Here is a 19765-nt window from a genome sequence, read left to right as displayed (position 1 = left end):
GGTTATAGTCGTGTTGTCGGGTCTATGAGGAGAGAGGTAGAATTTTTCGGTTATAGTCGTGTTGTCGGGTCTATGAGGAGAGAGGTAGAATTTTTCGGTTATAGTCGTGTTGTCGGGTCTATGAGGAGAGAGGTAGAATTTTTCGGCTATAGTCGTGTTGTCGGGTCTATGAGGAAAGAGGTAGAATTTTTCGGCTATAGTCGTGTTGTCGGGTCTATGAGGAAAGAGGAAAATATGTAAAGAATAGGCCAGACTGTTCGGTTACAGTGTATGTGTAGGGAAAGGAAAAATGAGCCATAACCAGAGAGGGATCCAATGTAGTACTATCTGGCAAGTCAACGGACTCAGTAACACACAAGCGGTAGTATCAGCTGTTTGCTAAGGTTAAGCAAATCTCCTTTCCGTTTCTTCATTTATTTATCTCTTTATCTTTCTTTTATTTCGGGCTCATTTGCTCAGTTTTGTTTCATATGTGTCCACGGTCCAGATATATATAGACCTTGTATGTGTCCCTCTCGTGTTCACATGTATCGGGTGTCTAAGCTTTAAAAATATATTTTTGAATTCAGTCCATAGTTCAATTACGGTATATCTCAATCACGCCTTTTTTTAAAAGATTTTTCTTATGTTTTATTTATTATTAACATTATTTTTTTCAATTATATAAAGATTTATAACTAGTGAAGTCCAGAGGATGTCAGAAAACCAACTGCACACCTTTTTATGGTAGGTATCACTGTAAGATTAAAAGTTTTAGGGAGATTTTTAACTAAAAAAGATAATTTAATGAAAGGGCTATTAGATTATTTCCGCATGAAATCAAACTCTCATTTAAATCATGAATCGTAGACTATTTTATGATTTTTTTTTTATTTTATCATTATATATAGAGAACTCTCTCTCTCTCTCTCTCTCTCTCTCTCTCTCTCTCTCTCTCTCTCTCTCTCTCTCTCTCTCTCTCTCAGTGATCTGTACCCACTTCTTTGATGATGATTCACTGTGCGTGACGTAACAAACGATGATGAAAGATGATCTGCTGGCGAGTCTTGTCGCATCTGAATGAGGTTAACATTATGATTGATGAATGCTTTCGTTGAATCGATGATATTCTTATCAAAGCAATTTGATTTGAAATATTTTTCATGTCTCGCAAAAACTTTAAATTTTTTAAAATTAAAGTTGTACCTGTAGTTTATGTGTTACACGTGGTTTGCAAATCACTCTTCTTGTTGCCGACTATGTTAATTTGCTGCTTATAAGGCTTCAGAGCTGGGCGGTTCTGGTGCAAATTTAGATATGAAACTTTACAAGCATTCAAAATTGTCTTCTGTAAAGAATTTGATGGTAATTTTTCATTAACTTTTTTCTTCAACACACATAATTGCTCCCACGAACTAGTCGGTGCTCGTAAAAAGCCAGGTAAAATTGACAAGTGACAACATAGCATGTTACTCCACTATGAAAATGTGTTTGTGGTAGCTCGAGTCCAACTGACTACCGCCCAATTTCCGTAACTCCCATATTATCTAAAGTTTTTTATGTCTTTTGGCAAAATATCTTAATAGGTTTGCTGAAGGTATTCATCTGTTCCCTAGTTTGCAACATGGTTTTCGTAAAGGTCTTGGCATATTATATATTTTCATAACTAACGTAAATGTTATGCCTCTGTGATTATTGCAATCAGTCAGATCTTTTTTTTTCCACCAACTAATATACCAAAGAGACCGGAGAGAAAGATTGATGAAAAGCTGAGAGATGAACTAGCAGGATTTAGAAAAGGTAGAAGTTGCGCTGACCACATTTTCATTTTCAGACATGTTGTACAGCAATGCGTGGAATATAGAAATACACTTATGATGGCATTTGTGGGCTATGAAAAAGCCCTTTAAAGTGTGCGCTGGCCAATTTTGTGGAGAGTCCTGCATTATTATGGAATTCCTATTAAATATGAAAGAATTCCTATTAAATATGAAAAATTTGATTAAGTCTGTTCATGAGCATGGCAAGTGCAAAGTAAATGTTAATGGAGTCTTATCAAATGATTTTCCAGTGAACAGCAGAGTACTCCAAGGGAATGTGTTGTCACCTATGTTGTTTATCCTCCTCGTGGATTTTGTAATGCATAGAACAGTCGGAGATGGTGGAGAAGGATTGGACTGGATTGGTAACAGGAGTATGCTGATGATGCTTTCCTTGTTAGCAGAACACCACAAGATTTGAAATGCCTGCTTACCAGAATGCATGAAATATCGCACGAGGTTGGGCTGAAGATAATTAGAAGAAAAACTGAGATAATGAGAATGGAGTATGCAAAGGAAGATGAAATATCAATGGAAGGGGAAAGAATTATTGATGTAGAATCATTTAAGTATTTAGGAACTACGATCTCCAATACGGGGTATTTAGAATTAGAGTTAAGTAAAAGATTGAAAATAGCAAATCACCTGAAATTACATATGAAAATCAGACTATATATCAGTTTAGTGAGATCGGTGTTACTCTATGGACATAAGTCATGGTATGACAATGAAACAATCTCCAATAGATTTAGTAGATTTGGGAACAAAGCCTCAGAAGGATATTGAGAGTTAAATGGCAGGACATGATTAGAAATGAAACTATGAGAGATTACTCGAGTGCCATATGTGGATGAGATCATAAGAGGTAGAGGGAGGTGGTTTGGGCATGCTCTTCGCACTCCCCAAGAGAAATTAGTTCACCAAACGTTCAGCTGGGCGCCAGAAGGCACTAGAAGAGTTGGAAGATCCAGAATTACATGACTGCGGACTATAAAGCGCGAAGTAGGAGATGATGAATGGTGAAGTATTGAATTGAAAGCTCAAGATAGAGATGACTGGCGAAATCTAGAGTCCCTTTGCGTCAATAGGCGTAGGAGGAGATGATGATGAAAGGCCTTGGAGCATGTGATGCTCTTCTTACAAACTCCAATGCTGTACAGAAATCCCTTGATTGTGGTCGGGAATTTCGTATGATTTGCCTTGATTTTAGTGCTGCCTTTGACCGTGTCTATCATGAGGCCCTTGTTTTTAAACTTAAACAGTTGGGATTGGGTGAGTCGTTTCTTAGCATCATTATTGAATTACTAAGTATTAGATTGCAAAGAGTTGTTGTTGATGGGCACCATAGTGAGTATAGGAATGTGATATCTGGTTTTCCTCAGTGTAGTGTTCTTGGCCAATTACTTTTCATACTATATACACATCACATATGGTTTGGCCGAGAAAACAAGCGTGATGCATTTGTACATGGTGCTACTCTCTTTGCACCACTATATCTCCTGAATGTAGATCTGGGGTTCCTAGATCCCTTGATAGAGATCTAGCTAAAATTAGTGCATGGTACAAATTATGGGGTGTGAAGCTGAATCCTAACAAAATTCAAAGTATGATTGTTAGTAGGTCAAGGGCAGTGGCTCCTTAACATCCGAATCTCAGCATTGATAAAGTTTCTTTAACTTTGTTTGACTTAAAATTTTGGGTGTAATTCTCGACAGTAAATTTACTTTAGAGAAACACATTAGATCTTTGTCTTCTTCAATTGCCCAAAAATTGTTTTATTAAGAAATTCTTTTAAGATTTTCGGTGATCAGTCTATTTTGAAGAGGTTTTAATTCTCATTCTTCCTTGTTTCGAGTAATGTTCTCCTGTCTGGTCTTCAGCTGCTGATTTTCATCTTAATTTGTTGAACAAGGACATACGGTCTATTAAACTTCTTATTCCTAATCTAGATATTAAACTCTGGTACCGCCGTTCAATTAGTTTATTATGCATGTTGCATAGATTTTTTTTCAATTCTGACCATCCTTTACATTGGATCTTCCCGGACAGTTCCATCCTGTTTGTAATACTAGGTATGCAGTTGATTCTAATAGTCAGGCATTCTCCACCATGAGGCTCAATACTACACAGTACTCTAGAAGTTTTATTCCAGCTGTGACCAAGTTATGAATGATCTTCCTAATAGGGTAGTTGAATCAGTAGAACTTCAAAAGTTCAAACTTGCAGCAAATGTTTTTATGTTGAACAGGCTTACATAAGTCCTTTTATAGTTTATATATCGAATATCTGTTATGATGTTGTTAATGTTTATAAAACATTTTATTCTAATTTATCATTACTTCTTATATCGTTTATTTATTTTCTTGTTTCCTTTCCTCACTGGGCTATTTTTCCCTGTTGGAGCCCTTGGGCTTATAGTGTCTTGCTTTTCCAACTAGGGCTGTAGCTTAGCTAATAATAATAATAATAATAATAATAATAATAATAATAATAATAATAATAATAATGATAATGATAATAATCAGGTAGCTGATTCAGTGGAACTTCAAAAGTTCAAACTTGCAGCAAATGTTTTTATGTTGATAAGGCTGACATAATTTTTTCTTTATAGTTTATATACGAAATGTGTTTTAATGTTATTGTTTTCAGAATATTTTATTTCAATTGTTCATTACTTCTTATATCGTTTATTTCCTTATTTCCTTTCCTCACTGTGCTATTTTTCCCTGTTGGAGCACTTGGGCTTATAGCATCTTGCTTTTCCAACCAGGGTTGTACCTTAGCTGGTAATAATAATAATAATAATAATAATAATAATAATAATAATAATAATAATAATAATAATAATAATAATAATAATATACAGTGTTACAAAAATCGAAAAGTGACTATAGAGGTTTTATGTTATAATCTTATGTTACATCTTTCGAGTTTATAATAACTTGTCTTATGATGGGTAATTGCTGGAAAATGCAACGTCTTGCTTCGGCCAGTAGGAACATGATATCTTAAGAGCAGACATTAAGAAATTTTAACACGCTTAATGTTTTGGTATATAACTAAACGGAAGTCCAGTATCCGATAAAGTCTTTCATCTTAAAGGAGATTTGAGTTTCAGAAAAGTCAGATCAAAGCTCCCTCCTTTCATAATGTTCCATTTTCTTTATTATTATTATTATTTTTATTATTATTATTATTATTATTATTATTATTATTATTATTATTTCTTTTTTTTTTCAATTATTATTATAATTAGTTAAGCTACAACCCCAGTTGGAAAAACAGGATGATATAAGCCTAAGGGCTCCAACAGGGAAAAATAGCCCAGTTAGGAAAGGAAATAAATAAATTACAAGAGAAGTAATGAACAATCCCACATTTTGAAGACCATAATCTAATGGTTAAAAGACCTCCCTTTTCCTTAATTGGAGTATCTGGACAGCCACGTAGCATCGGGGACCTGGGCTGCAACAGATTGACTATAGCATATAAATCTGGAACTGAAAGCAGCATGGTTGGCCCTGGAGTAATTTTGTCATATTCTTCACTCCTGTTTTTTAATTAAAGAAACCAGGTCATCTCAAGGCCACTGGGTTGACTCATTACTATGGCAAAGCTTCGCATGACTCATTGGTTTGATATCTCTTGCTGGAGGGTTCACCTTCAACATTTCCAGCATTTTAATGGTAGGGTAAGACATGTCTACTAGTCACGTAAACGGTTTTTTGTTGTTGTAACTGATCCAGAACCAAAATGTTTATCTTTTATTATTATTATTATTATTATTATTATTATTATTATTATTATTATTATTATTATTATTAAGCTACAACCCTAGTTGGAAAAGCAGGATACTATAAGCCTAATGCTCCAACAGGGAAAATAACCCAGTGAAGAAAGGAAACAAGGAAAAATAAGATAATGTAAGAACAGTAACATTAAAATAAATATCTATATAAACTATAAAATCTTTAAAAAATAAAACACGAGGGAGAGAAATCATATAGAATAGTTTTCCCAAGTGTACCCTTAAGCAAGAGAACTCTAATCCTAAACAGTGGAAGACTATTGTACAGAGGCTATGGCACTATTCAAGACTCGAGAGGACAGAGGTGAATATGTAAGGAATAGGCCAGACTATTCGGTCTGTGTGAGCAATGGGAAATTGAACGGTAAACAGAGAGAAGGATTCAATTTAGTACTGTCTGGCCAGTCAAAGTACCCCATAACTCAATAGCGGTAGTATCTGAACGGGTGGTTGGTGCCCTGGCCAACCTACTACACGGGTGGTTATGAATTGTTGATGCTCTGGTTTATTTAAAGGCATAGATATTTCTCTTTTTAAAAGCGTGCGGCCTTTCATCGTGTACGATGCCCATTCGAGAAAATAATTATGATGAGACCACCTCCAATCAATCTATGAAAAATGTGTTTTTCACTCTATGTAAGTTCTGTAAGTTCTACCTCTTTGACATATCATGTGTTAAACGTCAAAATTCAATCTCGGTCGAGGGCAGATATACACACCATTTGAATCTCGACTGATTGTTCTAAACGTGAGACTTCATTTGCTCTTGGGTGAAACGATTTGAAAGTTTTTATGATCTTATCTAACTTATCCTTGAACTCATTTACCGTGTTACTGTTTACTACATCCACTGGGCGTCTGTTCCATATGTTTGCTATTTAGTATATAAAGAAATTACCACACTGAATTGTGTTGTATCTTTTTTAATTTCAGTTTGTATCTGTTACCTCTGGACTGAATTGTGCTAAGCGTGAATAGATGCTTATACAGTAGTCTACATTTGTTATGCCTTTAAGAATTTTGAGTGCCTCTATTAACTGTCCCCTTAGCCGTCGAGTTTGTAGACCAAATAAGTTCTAACGTTCCATTCTCCGTCTATATCCAAATTGCGTTGGTGTTGGAACTAGTTTGGTGGCTCTAGCTTGTACTGCGTTTAGTCTATCTACAGTATATCGTTCTGAATACTTGAAGCCCATAATTGAACTCTATCCTAATTGGGGTCTTACTAGTGATATTTACAGCATCTTTGTTTCTATATTTTAATTGTCTCATTATGTAACCTAATAGTTTTTGTGCTTTCTTTTCAGCTTTCATGCTTTGTTTGGCGACTTCAAATCTTTGCTAACCATAATGCCGAGATTTTATTCCTGGTCTACACTTTCTATTTCATTACCCAGCATTGGGTAATCTGTTTTGTGGGTTACTATAACCTATGTACATAAATTTACATTTCCTACAATTGAAAGGCGTTTGTCATTTTCAGGACCAGTCTCCTAACTTAATTATACCCTCTCTTATTTCACGGCTTATGCGTCTTCTGAGTTTGCAGGGTTTATGTCTAGTTTAGTATCGTCGTCAAATTTGGTTATTTTACTAGTTAACCCTAGATCTATGTCAGTGGTGTAAATCAGAAATAGTAATGGGGCAAGGATGGATCCTTGAGGTACTCCGCTTGTAACAGGGGCCCACTCTGAGGCTTCTCCATTGAGAGAGAGAGAGAGAGAGAGAGAGAGAGAGAGAGAGAGAGAGAGAGAGAGAGAGAGAGAGAGATTGCCATTTTGTAAAGAGATGCTGAACCTTTATTGGTGCTTAGACAAGATTGCCTCAAATTCTATCATTAAGCGGTCTGATGATATAACCATTACTATATTTAGATCGCTCGAGTTCTTACTTATTTTGTCCAAATTTCAGTTCTTTTAATATGTGATTTTTATCATTGTTAGTGTTTTTTTTTTATCTACCTAAATAATTTCCAATAGTTTCTGTGGTTTATATGATGTCATACAGTAAATCCTACTTGTGTGTATGAACACAGCTACGGTATCTCATGTCTTTGGAAATTTGTTCGATCAGGTTTGTGATTCATATTCTTACCGTATAGGAATTTGTACACAATTTCTCATCATTTATTATAATTTTATGTTGATGGAGAACAAAAGATAACCAGGTCGTGAAAATGTTTAACAAACATCATTCGTACTACAATTTGCCAGTTAATATAGGCTAAGAAAACGCTTAATACAAAAATATCTTTATTCAGTTTTGGTATTCTCCATACACTGCAACAGGCTAAGGGCCAAGGTTAAATATAATTCACCTCTAAATGCTCTGCACGTAAAATACAAAGAATTACTATAATATTCTAATAGCAAATCATCTTTGGTTGTTACCTAACATTATGGGTAAATGAAAATGCCTTTGTAAAGCACTTCGTTATTTCCTTGGACATAATTCACTCGATATTGAATTATCTCGCACAGTTATTAAAATACTCTGAAATACAAACTCATAATAATACATTCTGGAATATACAAGGTGACAAGTTCTTGCAGTTCATCTGAATGAAACACGACTTTATAAATGTACACAACAATTTAACAATGCGGTAATGTTACAGAAACACACACCTTATCTTGAACGAACTTGATCTATATATATATATATATATATATATATATATATATATATATATATATATATATATATATATATATATATATATATATATATATATATATATATATATATATATATATATATATATATATATATATATATATATATACACACACACATATATATATATATATACACACACACACACACACACACACATATATATATATATATACACACACACACACACACACACACATATATATATATATATATATATATATATATATATATATATATATATATATATATATATATATATATATAGATATAGATATATACACAAACACGTATAGGCTGCTATTGCAAAAAAAAAATGGCGTACAGTAATGAGATGACGTATATCGAACATTCACTTCATGCTATGAAATATGATGGAAATTATCTGCACTAATATGATAAATAGATGAAAAGAACTACATTGCACAACACTCGCTTGAGTAAAATTTAAATTATTACCGAAAGCTCAGTCCAAACTAATTGCTTAAACTAACTGCTCTGCAATGTCATGGTTCAATGAATTTGATTCTAAATTCGCTGCATTATTTCAAAAACTATTTCTTAATCACTTTTTAAATAATCTTATTGCTTGGTTTTATGAAGGAAATAACCCCCACTCCTTGAAAACAAGTTATTTCTCGAAAATAAAATTAAATAAAATCATTGATTATCTAGGGGAGCATGAAATATTGTAGTTGTCCCTAAATCATTATTAGTCTATAGTCCCCTAATAATAGTATGAGTATTAACTTCGAGTTTTGTGTTACCTTAAATAATTATCACAGTATATTTAGAGCTATATTTTTCTTATCGTAATTGAGATCATACTGTTCCGTAACTATCTTTCTACGAATAGGCAATGTATTATACAGTAATCAACACAAAATTATGGGCATTATTTAGAATCGTAAGAGATGGTCGTGGGCCACATGGCTCTAAATCTATAAATCAGTGGAAACAAGTTCATATGGTAACCTATATTCCTTAATTGAACTTTAAGTTAGTTTTAAAAAAAGAAACCACATCTCAAAAAGTAACTTTGTATATATACTCATTATTCTGTTGGAAAAAAAAATTATAAAAGCATACCAGAAACACTGATCTTTCAAACCCAGAAACTACTCGTACTAAAGTTGAACAAAATATATATCAGGAGTATCTTCAAATACTTGGCTAAAACAAATTGTCAAAAAGCCTGTGACCTTTTCTCTGAACGCCAATAATCCTTTCGGCTGAAATATTCATTTAAAAACTGGTATATGCGACATTTATGTCTTGTTAGATACCATGTAATGGTAACATTCTAAAAACCAAGTGGAAATAACACCTAATAAGTTTCCAATTGTAGATAAAGCTGTCCAGCATCTTGAAACTTAAAAATACGATGTGTCTAAAGATTTCACATGAGACTTTGCACTATTGCATATAGGGATGAGAGATTACCCAATTTAAATATGGCTCATTATAACCCCTTTGAGGTCCATTGCGTCAATAGGCGTAGGAGGTGATGATGATGATGACAACCCCATTAGAAATAGGCTTATACTTCCACTGTTATGAACAGTTGTTATGTTCCAGGATTTTTTGCCAGAGACCCAGTCTCTCTTCCTCTGGTAAGTGATACCACGAGATATTCCTCCCTACTTGGTCCTCCAGATATCTGGCCTCGCCAAAATCTTGGTTGAGGTCTCGATGACCAATACCCGCCTCTTTTGCCAAGACTCCGGTCACGTAGGCGTCGTCCACCCAGAGGTAGGTGGCTTTCTTGGAGGCAAGCAAGAGCTCCTGCAGCTTTCTAGTAGGCAAAAGCCACAAAGTTCCCTTGCAATATTTTTCATACTGATCTTGTGAATATTGCTGGCGTGGCACTGCCCACTTCCCATGCCTCTTAACTGGTCCCACTAAGCATTTGCAGGTGAATCTGTCCTCTAAGTTGGAATCGATGGTATCAGTCATGCCCTTCATGACAAATACATCAACAACGATGTCATCGTCAGCATGGAGAGTCCATGGCACAGAGGGACAGTTTTTATTGATCCAGTGAAGCGAAGATAATCCCTTGTAACTAAGAAGATGATAGTCGTCATCGTAGTCACCCTGTGAAGAAATAAAAAAAAATTATCGTAACTGCAGTTTAAGTATGGGAAATATCTTTATTTCATACTTACTTTTAGGATTTCAAAATTGTCTGCGTGAGCAATGTTATGCTGATAGCTATTGCTGTTCATTTTAAATGTTTGTCAATATGTTAATTTATATTTTCTTAATGAGCAGGTACATTTGTTTTGAGAACGAGGGTTAGGTTCTAATCTTGTCCTGGGCAGAATTTCCGCTTGAATATATTTTTATCAAGGATGAGTGAATGCGTATGTATGTCTACAGTATGTATGTGGCAAATATGAAATGTTAGTTTTTGGGCATCAACAATCTTATTTATAATAATCTAATATGAATCCCCATAAAATTTGCCATTTTTATTTTATAAAATATGCTCAAACAATTTTTAGTCTTAACGAAGAACTAGAAATTCAACCAGTAGTATTAATAACTGCACTTCCGTTATTCTGAAACAACTTCAACGACCTTACTGTACTTAATGAGCTTCCATTCCTAAACGTTACTGTGCATAGAGACCAAATGAATTGCTGCCATAACATCCATCGGTAATATATAATTCCTTGCTTTCAAACATTTATTATCTTAAACGTTAGGATAGTTTCCTCACCTGCACAATGTCGCGGTAGAGTTCGCTTTCCCTCCGAACTATCTCCTCCTCCTCTTTTGTTTTGGATCGCCCAACAGCGAACACGACGCCCAACTTTACTCCTCTACCACAGGTGTCCACGCGGGCCCAGGTTCTCCTCGTATTCATTCGCTTCTCCACGTGACTGATAACTGAATGGACGTATGTGATGACATCAATGTCAGGATGACGTCTGCAGAAATCCTCTTCCTCGATAGTGAAATTCGTTGGGACAGCTGCGTGATTTTCACCAGAGAAAGAAGCGCTCTCTTTGGAAAGAAATTTCTGTGGAATGAAAATGAAATATGAAGACCATTCAGAGGTAAGTGACTATGAATGTATTTGTAAGATATAGATTTTGCACCATCGTTTCAATGCTAAAGGTGGAACTTAGTGTTATTTGAGAACGAAAATTATATTTAGTAAGTCATATCATGAAGGAAAAAGTCATTCGGGAAAACTATAAAGAATATGTAACCTATAACTAAACCTCACTAGATGGAAGAGAGAGGGGTCGATATGGTCAAAGGCAAAGTAGGATGATGAAAGACGAATCGTGGTATTTATAATTGAGGTTTGATTTGAACTATGGTAAACAATTAGGATGAAGGTTACGCAAATAACCACACACATTCTTCACCCTTTTTAAAATCCCAGTAATATGTGTTATTGATTTATTGTTATCCGTGCTAGAGCTAATCTTGTTACGAAAATTATAATGAGTTTCTCTGTCATGTTGGTCAAAGTGTTTCTTAATGCGAAATATGTCTATAATTAAAGATTTTTACTCAAGGGTAAGCTACAACGAAAACTAGATATAACAAGCATAATTTAAAGTAGTAATATTTACACTAACTAAAAACTCCAAGTATATATAGGACTAGAGGAATAATTTTAACTCCTAGTTGAAGTTTTTTGTGGTTTGTGTAAATGGAACAATACAAAATTATAGCCATCCAATGAGGGAATTGCCAGGGAGTCGGGATGTGGGTAATTCCGCAATTCCGTAATTATCAGCACCGAGTCATGTCAAGTGTGTAATACAGTAGTAAGCTTGTCATCATACGAAGGGATGACTGTAGTTGGCGAGGAAATAAGTATAAGAAAAATAAAAACTATTTTCGTAGGTTTGCGCTTGAATAGAACCGCATCAAAAGAATATAACGGAGAATAAAGCTTCCAACGTAAAAGAAATATTAAGCTATCACTACTTTTAACCTTTTTATGCCAAATCTTTATGGTGAAGTTAATTTTCACATATTTGTGAAAGAAATTAACAGCCATACTTTTGTTTATATCTTTATTTTTATTATATTTTCTTTTACAAGGAAAAATTTGTTTGATTGACTTACCGTTATCTGGCTAGCGATCTGATTATTGAAACTTGATTGCCCTAGGAAACCCCACTGTATAACTGATAACTTCATAATCATCATCATGATGAACACCGTAAGAAGCCATGGTCGAGTACCAGCTGTAAAGAAACAAGAACATTATTAGTACATAAACTATGGCATGATAATATAATATAGGTTAGTGATAATTTTTTTCTCTCCTATACTAATGAGAGAGAGAGAGAGAGAGAGAGAGATACTAATGAGAGAGAGAGAGAGATACTAATGAGAGAGAGAGAGAGAGAGAGAGAGAGAGAGAGAGAGAGAGAGAGAGAGAGAGAGAGAGAGTGAGTTTGTAGTCAGGCGATGTCTTGCCTTGAACTGTTTAGGTGCCACGATGTTTAGCAGTGTCATTTTCATGAATAATTTATGGCAGTTATCTAACAACTCGTTCTGTGTTTGCACAATACTTCAAAATATGTGAAGATGTAGCAATATTGAGATAAGAACATCGTCCGAATTAATTTAATATATTTCGTAATCGTATACCCTTTAGGATTTTATCCTTAGTTCATTATACTTTCCATCGTAACTTCTTAATTTTGTATATAGTGGTATGTTCTATGCTACGGAAACTCTCCTCTTTACCTAACGGGCAGGGTTCAAATCCCATTTAAAGATAGAAGTAACTCTTTAGCTATGGTAAGCAGCTCTTCTAGGAGAAGGACACTCCAAAAGCAAACCATTTTTCTCTAGTCTTGGGTAGTGCCATAGCCTCTGTACCATGGTCTTCCACTGTCTTGGTTTAGAGTTCTCTTGCTAGAGGGTACACTCGGGCACACTATTCTTTCTTATATCTCTTCCTCTTGTTTTGTTATTTTTTATAGCTTATATAGGAATTATCTATTCAAATGTTATTACCGTTCTTAAAATATTTTATTATTCCTAGTTTCATTTCCTCGCTGAGCTATTTTTCCCGGTGGGGCCCCTGGGCTTATAGCATCCTGCTTTTTCAACTAGGGTTGTAGCTTAGCAAGTAATAATAATAATTATGTTTCATGACACTCTCCTATACCTTCATTCCCGCTTCCTTTCTTTTATCTTGCTGTCCAACCTGGCAACTGCTGCTGGGTTTCCCCCGGTTGCACCTCTGTGTCGAATGGCTGCTTCTCTGTTCCAGCACCGGGTCAAATGTTCCAATTACATTTATAAAATCTCCCTTATATATTTTATTTGAATTCAATGTTTATTAAAGTAAGCATATTTACAAAGGGGGTGGGTGATAGAAAAGACCCACCCAAGTCTAATCATGATAATGAAGTAATTTTACCAGGAGGCTTGCATTGCCTTTAAAACAAATGGATTCCGTGGCCTATTGATAGTGGAAACTGTTTCCTTGTCCAAAGGTTTTTATGTTTGCATATATATTATATGGATACCTTATCTCTTTTATAATTTGATTATCGCTATGATATTCAAGTCATAATCTGCGAAATTAATCTTTGATACAAATGGTCTTACATTGATATTCACAGCACTTGTAAGTCTTCGGATAGAGATGTATCGAAGAATCATGGTTTTCCATATTGATCTTCATTGCGACCTTTCATGTTCTTCTACCTTCGGCTTTACGAGAGATGCCGGTTATAACTTGAAGTGAATTTATTTTGTTATATAATTTGGGGAAATGGGGTGGGAGGGGGGTTGATACAACACACACTGCGTGAAGGAAAAGTTGATATACGATGGACAGCTGAATGGAAAAGGTATATATTGAACGAAAGTTAAGTAAAATGCTATAAAGTGGGTGTAACTAGGTTTTGAAATGACATAGCCAAGACCCGTGAGTACCTTCAATGCAGGGAATGAGACTGGTCAATCAGGATGCACAGTAAATTATCAAGGTATCGAGTAGGGTAACTACATGAGAGATAAATTTCTGGTTTGACAATTCAGTAACATACTGAAAATTGGTGTAAATAAAAGAACAAAAAAGTTGAGTTGTTTGGCAAAGTGTCAGTTTCAACGGCAGGATTGTGCAGTAGTCTTAAGGGAAATTGGGTGAAACCAATAGATTCGTCCTTATTGTGCTAAACTGGACGAAAAACCCTATCTATTTCGCCTCTTAATTTCAACTTCCCCTCTTTTAAAATAGACCTTTGGTAATTATATTTTTTTGTTTGGTCTGGGTGGGCGAAAAAGAAATTTAAACTCTTCTTTTTAGATTAGGGAAACCATTACTAGATGAGGAAAAAGAATCAACGAAACTATTATTAAATCGGGGAAAGAATTAAGGAAACCATTACTAAATGAGGACAAAGAATCTTCAAGGGAGATATTTTAGGCTGCACCTATGGCACGAGGAAGATTTAGTATGTTTTTTTTTTTTTTTTTTTTTTTTTTTTTTTTTTTTTTTTTTTTTTTTTTTTTTTTTTTTTACCATGACTGCCATGAAGTATGACCATTTTCGAGATTTAGGTAATATTACTTGCGGAATTTGAAAGTTGGATCTACTCGCTTTAACCGCTTTGGTGTTCACGTGGTTTAAAGTTTTGAGATGTTATTTGCGTACTTGATTAATATGAATTTCTCAATTTCCAAGAACTTATAACCAGATGTAAGGGAAATAATCTTAATAAGTAGAATGTTGTAAATAATATCAGGGTATGGAATACCGTAAGATTACTTAAGATGCTAATAGCCTTGACAATCGTTTGATATTTTGGGTGTTATGATATAACAGGTGTATTACTTCTAATGTCAAAACTTTCTTCTCTTGGCCAAATGCATGTTTGACATTTTAATTTGTTTTAAGCTACGGTGTTACGCAGTACAGGCCAAAGTATAGAATAGTTATAAGCACGTGTATTCATTAATGAATGCGCCTATGACTTACTGGTCTCCTTTTGCATTCGTAAGTTAGTTTGTATTCTCATCAGATTTCAATTGACTTTCACACAATAGGAAGAAATCCCGAGAGAGAGGGAGAGGGAGATATTGGCGGGTAGCGTTAGAGGGAAGTCTAGGTAGAATATTCATATTTGATGTGTCTGCCTTAAATCTAGCCAAGATTTATTACGTCAGCGATGGCCTTCACCGCGATTAATCTAGTGAAAGCCAACTGTTCTTTTAGTTCACCAATGTCAAAGTCACAATGCCAAGGAAGTGGTGCTGGCAATTAAAAAAGATTTTTTTTTTGTTTTTTTTTTTTTTTTAAATAATACCTTTCTCACTATGCTATCATTGGGCAATAGATGCCAGTGAAGATAAGTTTTCAAATATCCAGTTATATGAATGCTGAGAGCTGATGTAGACTGAAAATTAATTTTAGTCTATTAAACAGTAACTTCATTTTGTATATGTTAACTAGACGATAACATGCGAAAAATCTGATCGCAGTTTGACCTTTTTTTTTCTGTTAAATATAAATCGAAATTCGTGGGTGTATATTTTAAGACTATTTTCATTTCCTCCTCAAAAACTTTCTCGGAAATTTAATTGTTTTTAAGCTTTTAAATACATTGATAAAGAATGGTATATTGAAGTAAAATTGAAGACCAAATGCATACCCTAGCTGTTCGAATATTAATTAACAATAGATCTCGCCAGTGATAAATAGCTGCCTGAAACTTTTGTGGATTCCTAAGTAACGTTGCATATATTTCCACTGATCTATATACAGCAAGACACGTTATGAAGCAATATTACTGTACTGTGCAAATTTCCTTATTTTAGGAAGAGCAGAACAAGAGACAAAATTTTACCTGACATTACCTGCGGTCACAGTAGATGAAACAAATTTATTAAGAGCCATTACATTACATTAATGAAGGCGTATTAGTTTATATTGATATTAATTCAAATATTTATTTGGCTTTTGAGTACAGTTTTGTGAATATGACCTGGCAAGGATATCTAGTCTCGGAATTAGGGAAAGAAATTCCAGGACAATTCCACCAATCTTTATTTAAAAAAGATGCCCCTTTTTTATTTTCTCTTGTCCTGTTGATGTGAAGTAAACTACCGAAAAAAAAGCGCCGAGCATTAGAACTCGTGTAAGTGTAACTTCAGCTTCTACTTTGCCGCTATATTTTCAAAGTTCATCGAAGACTAAACCAGGAAAAGGAGTCACGGTAAGCACTAATGACAAATATAATCATTTTACAATGAAAAATCTAGATGCTATAAAAGGTGGCTATTTACTTTTCCAACTGTCTTCGTTAAAACGTTTGAGCGTATGTATGGCAGGCTAATGGTGATGACATTTCTTAATCGGGTGTATGACCAAGTTCAAACTAGATTCGTTTCATCAAATACTGAACTGGGGGTATACTCTGAATCGTAAAAAAAAAAAAAAAAAAAAAAAAAAATCGGTTTGGGTAATCTTTTCATAAATTAAAAGTATCTCAGGGTTGTCCATTGGCTCAATAAAAGTTGCTTAACAATTCGCTTTGGGGACATCGTATGGTTATCGAAATGCGATGTAGGTAGGCTACTTTACATTTTTCGGGTCTGGAAAATTTCAAATTGACAGAACTGAAAGTTGGACGTACCTGATGTTTTCTTCTGTTGATTGTCCAGTATTTTCTCTGAATTTAGGATTTTTTGACAAGATGCCATAGCCCCCACACCTGTTGTTTGATCTATTACTCCACACATGATGCGTTGAAACCCGTAACGATATAGCAAAAGATGTAAAGTCCACTCCGGTTCTCACACGTGGTATGTTATAAAAAGGCACACACCCTACACGTCTAACTCCTCTTACTCCTGGAGCGAGAATGGAAATCCAGAGCACATGTCCTGGGAATATATGATTGATTGTATGGTGGATCACAGTCGGGTCAGTCCCTCGGGACACTAGAAAAAATGCATTAATCTAGATCCATGTCCTTCCTGTCTGCTCCGCTGAGCTAGTCCTTATCCGATGCCGAGCTGCCAATTACCAGAACTGGACAAGACCATAATCAGTCCTTGACTTTGCGCTTACTCTTGGATGGTACATTTCCATAAACGAAAGTGCCCAATGCAGTTATTACTGGATCAACTTCCTAGTACATTCTGATACGGTTTCGGTTGCTTTATAAAAGAAATATATCACTGCAACTTTCTCAAAGTATTTTTTCTACGTCTTGTCATTGTCATTTAGTACTTACCGATATTTAAGTAGACACTTGCAAGAAAATTATATTAATGCTTTTCATACGATTCGCGCCTGTGTTCTATGTTGGTCAGTTCATTCTGGTTTCTTGGTCTTGCTCACTTGAGATTTTGCAATAGATACATTGTTTTCGTGACTAATCTCCAATGACGTATGGTATGCGATGAATAGATGATTCATCGATTTTCTAATTAGCGCAAGTCGTTTCTGGGGGTTTTGAAAGCAGTTCTCTCAGGGGGTGAAATAGCCTTGTTTTCGAAGACCTTGGTTATTTTCTTCCCCATTAAATCTGCAAGGTCCGAAGAATTTCTTGAGACTTGTACACGAAGTTCAGATGGCAGTAAATTTGGGTATTTAAACCTAACGAGAATATATGATAGTATTTTAAAAGGATAGAGGATAAATAGCGTTTAAAGACGAGGCGTTTTTTCAGATTCCTAGATATAATGCTCATTTAAAACCTCTTAATAATAATAATAATATTATCATCATCATCATTATTATTATTACTTGCTAAGCTACAACCCTAGATGGAAAAGCAGGATGCTATAAGCCCAGGGCTCCAACAGGGAAAATAGCCCAGCGGCGAAAGGAAAAAAGGAAAATAAAATATTGTAAGAAGAGTAACATCAAAATAGATATCTCAAATATAACTATAAAAACTTTAACAAAAGCAAGAGAACTCTAACCCAAGACAGTGGAAGACCATGGTACAAAGGTTATGGCACTACCCAAGACTAGAGAACAATGATTTGATTTTAGTGCCCATCTCCTAGAATAGCTGCTTACCCTAGCTAAAGTCTCTCTTCTACCCTTACCAAGAGGGACGTGGCCACTGAACAATTACAGTGCAGTAACCCCATGAGTGAAGAAGAATTGTTAGGTAATCTATGTTGTTAGGTGTATGAGGACAGAGGAGAATATGTAAAGAATAGGTTGGCCAGGGCACCAGCTACCCGTTGAGATACTACCGCTAGAGAGTTATGGAGTCTTTTGACTGGCCAGACAGTACTTCATTTGATCCTCCTCTCTGATTACGGTTCATTTTCCCTTTTCCTACACACACACACGCCGAATAGTCTGGCCTATTCTTTACATATTCTTCTCTGTAATCATGCACCTGACAACACTGAGAACCAAACAATTCTTCTTCACCCAAGGGCTTAACTACTGCACTGTAATTGTTAAGCGGCCACGTCCCTCTTGGTAAGGGTAGAAGAGAGACTTTAGCTATGGTGAGCAGCTCTTCTAGGAGAAGGACACTCCAAAATCAAACCATTGTTCTCTAGTCTTGGGTAGTGCCATAACCTCTGTACCATGGTCTTCCACCGTCTTGGATTAGAGTTATCTTGCTTGAGGGTACACTCGAGCACACTATTCTATCTTATTTCTCTTCCTCTTGTTATGTTAAAGTTTTTATAGTTTATATCGGAGATAATTATTTTAATGTTGTTACTTCGTAAAATATTTTATTTTTCCTTATTTCCTTTCCTCACTGGGCTAGTTTCCCTGTTGGAGCCCCTGGGCTTATAGCATCCTGCTTTCCCAACTAGGGTTGTAGCTTAGATACTTTTGATTTGTATTGTATTTGTGTGTAGGCAAAGGGAAAATGAACCGTAACCAGAGTGAAGGATCCAATGTAGTACTGTCTGGCCAGTCAAAAGACTACTCTAGCGGTAGTATCTCAACGGGTGGCTGGTGCCCTGGCCAACCTACTACCTGCTCAAAGTAAACCCCTCTTGCCAAGAAAGTTCCACCACAACAGCCCAGCCGTTTCTAAAACTGCCTTAAGTAATTCAGTGGTTACTCTTTTATATTACAAGTAAAAGACAGTCTTGACTAATATATAAAGTTAAATTCTCGTAAAAATTAAACTGTTGACTTTCATAAATTAATGTGTAAAATAAATTTATATATATGGGTGAATTTTTTTTTATTAAATACTGCTACTCTCTTAAAAAATAGTCAGTTTATGCTATGGGTATATATAATTATTTGGGTTATTAGTACAGTAATCCAAAATAGGAAATTTCTGGCACCGTTACATTCCGGTAGTTATTCGCCGTATCCTGGCCACCTAAAATAAATTTCAGGAGTAAATTTGAAGTAATCCAATCGGTAAAAAGTTTAATTGAAAGTTAAGCAAATAATCTACTATTACAGAAATAATAACAATGGAAAGTAGTTGGTGTAATTTTGGAGTATTTTAAGCTAAATATTTATATCGCAATGGTGTAATTATGT

At 35.0% G+C, this 19765-nt stretch overlaps 1 protein-coding gene and 1 long non-coding RNA gene across 3 annotated transcripts in view; one reads left to right on the top strand and one right to left on the bottom strand.

The window, feature by feature from the left end:
- Positions 1-8576: 8576 nt before the first annotated feature.
- On the bottom strand, positions 8577-17310 carry LOC137653435 (beta-1,3-galactosyltransferase 5-like). Its single transcript, XM_068386828.1, has 4 exons — positions 16914-17310; positions 12379-12500; positions 11009-11311; positions 8577-10380 (listed from the first exon to the last, which is right to left on the bottom strand). Exons 1-4 carry the CDS (start codon positions 17017-17019, stop codon positions 9838-9840), a joined length of 1074 nt encoding a protein of 357 aa, XP_068242929.1. The 5' UTR covers positions 17020-17310; the 3' UTR covers positions 8577-9837.
- The window catches only part of LOC137653437 (uncharacterized), a 94027-nt gene continuing 85472 nt past the window's right edge, over positions 11211-19765 (top strand). For both annotated transcript variants that reach the window (XR_011046479.1, XR_011046480.1), the window contains exon 1: positions 11211-11348. This is a non-coding gene — a long non-coding RNA (uncharacterized lncRNA). The remainder of the gene's footprint in view (positions 11349-19765) is intronic.

This window comes from Palaemon carinicauda, chromosome 14 (assembly GCF_036898095.1).
Source record: "Palaemon carinicauda isolate YSFRI2023 chromosome 14, ASM3689809v2, whole genome shotgun sequence".
Classification (NCBI taxonomy): domain Eukaryota; kingdom Metazoa; phylum Arthropoda; class Malacostraca; order Decapoda; family Palaemonidae; genus Palaemon; species Palaemon carinicauda.
This window is presented reverse-complemented; position numbering and strand designations above follow the sequence as displayed.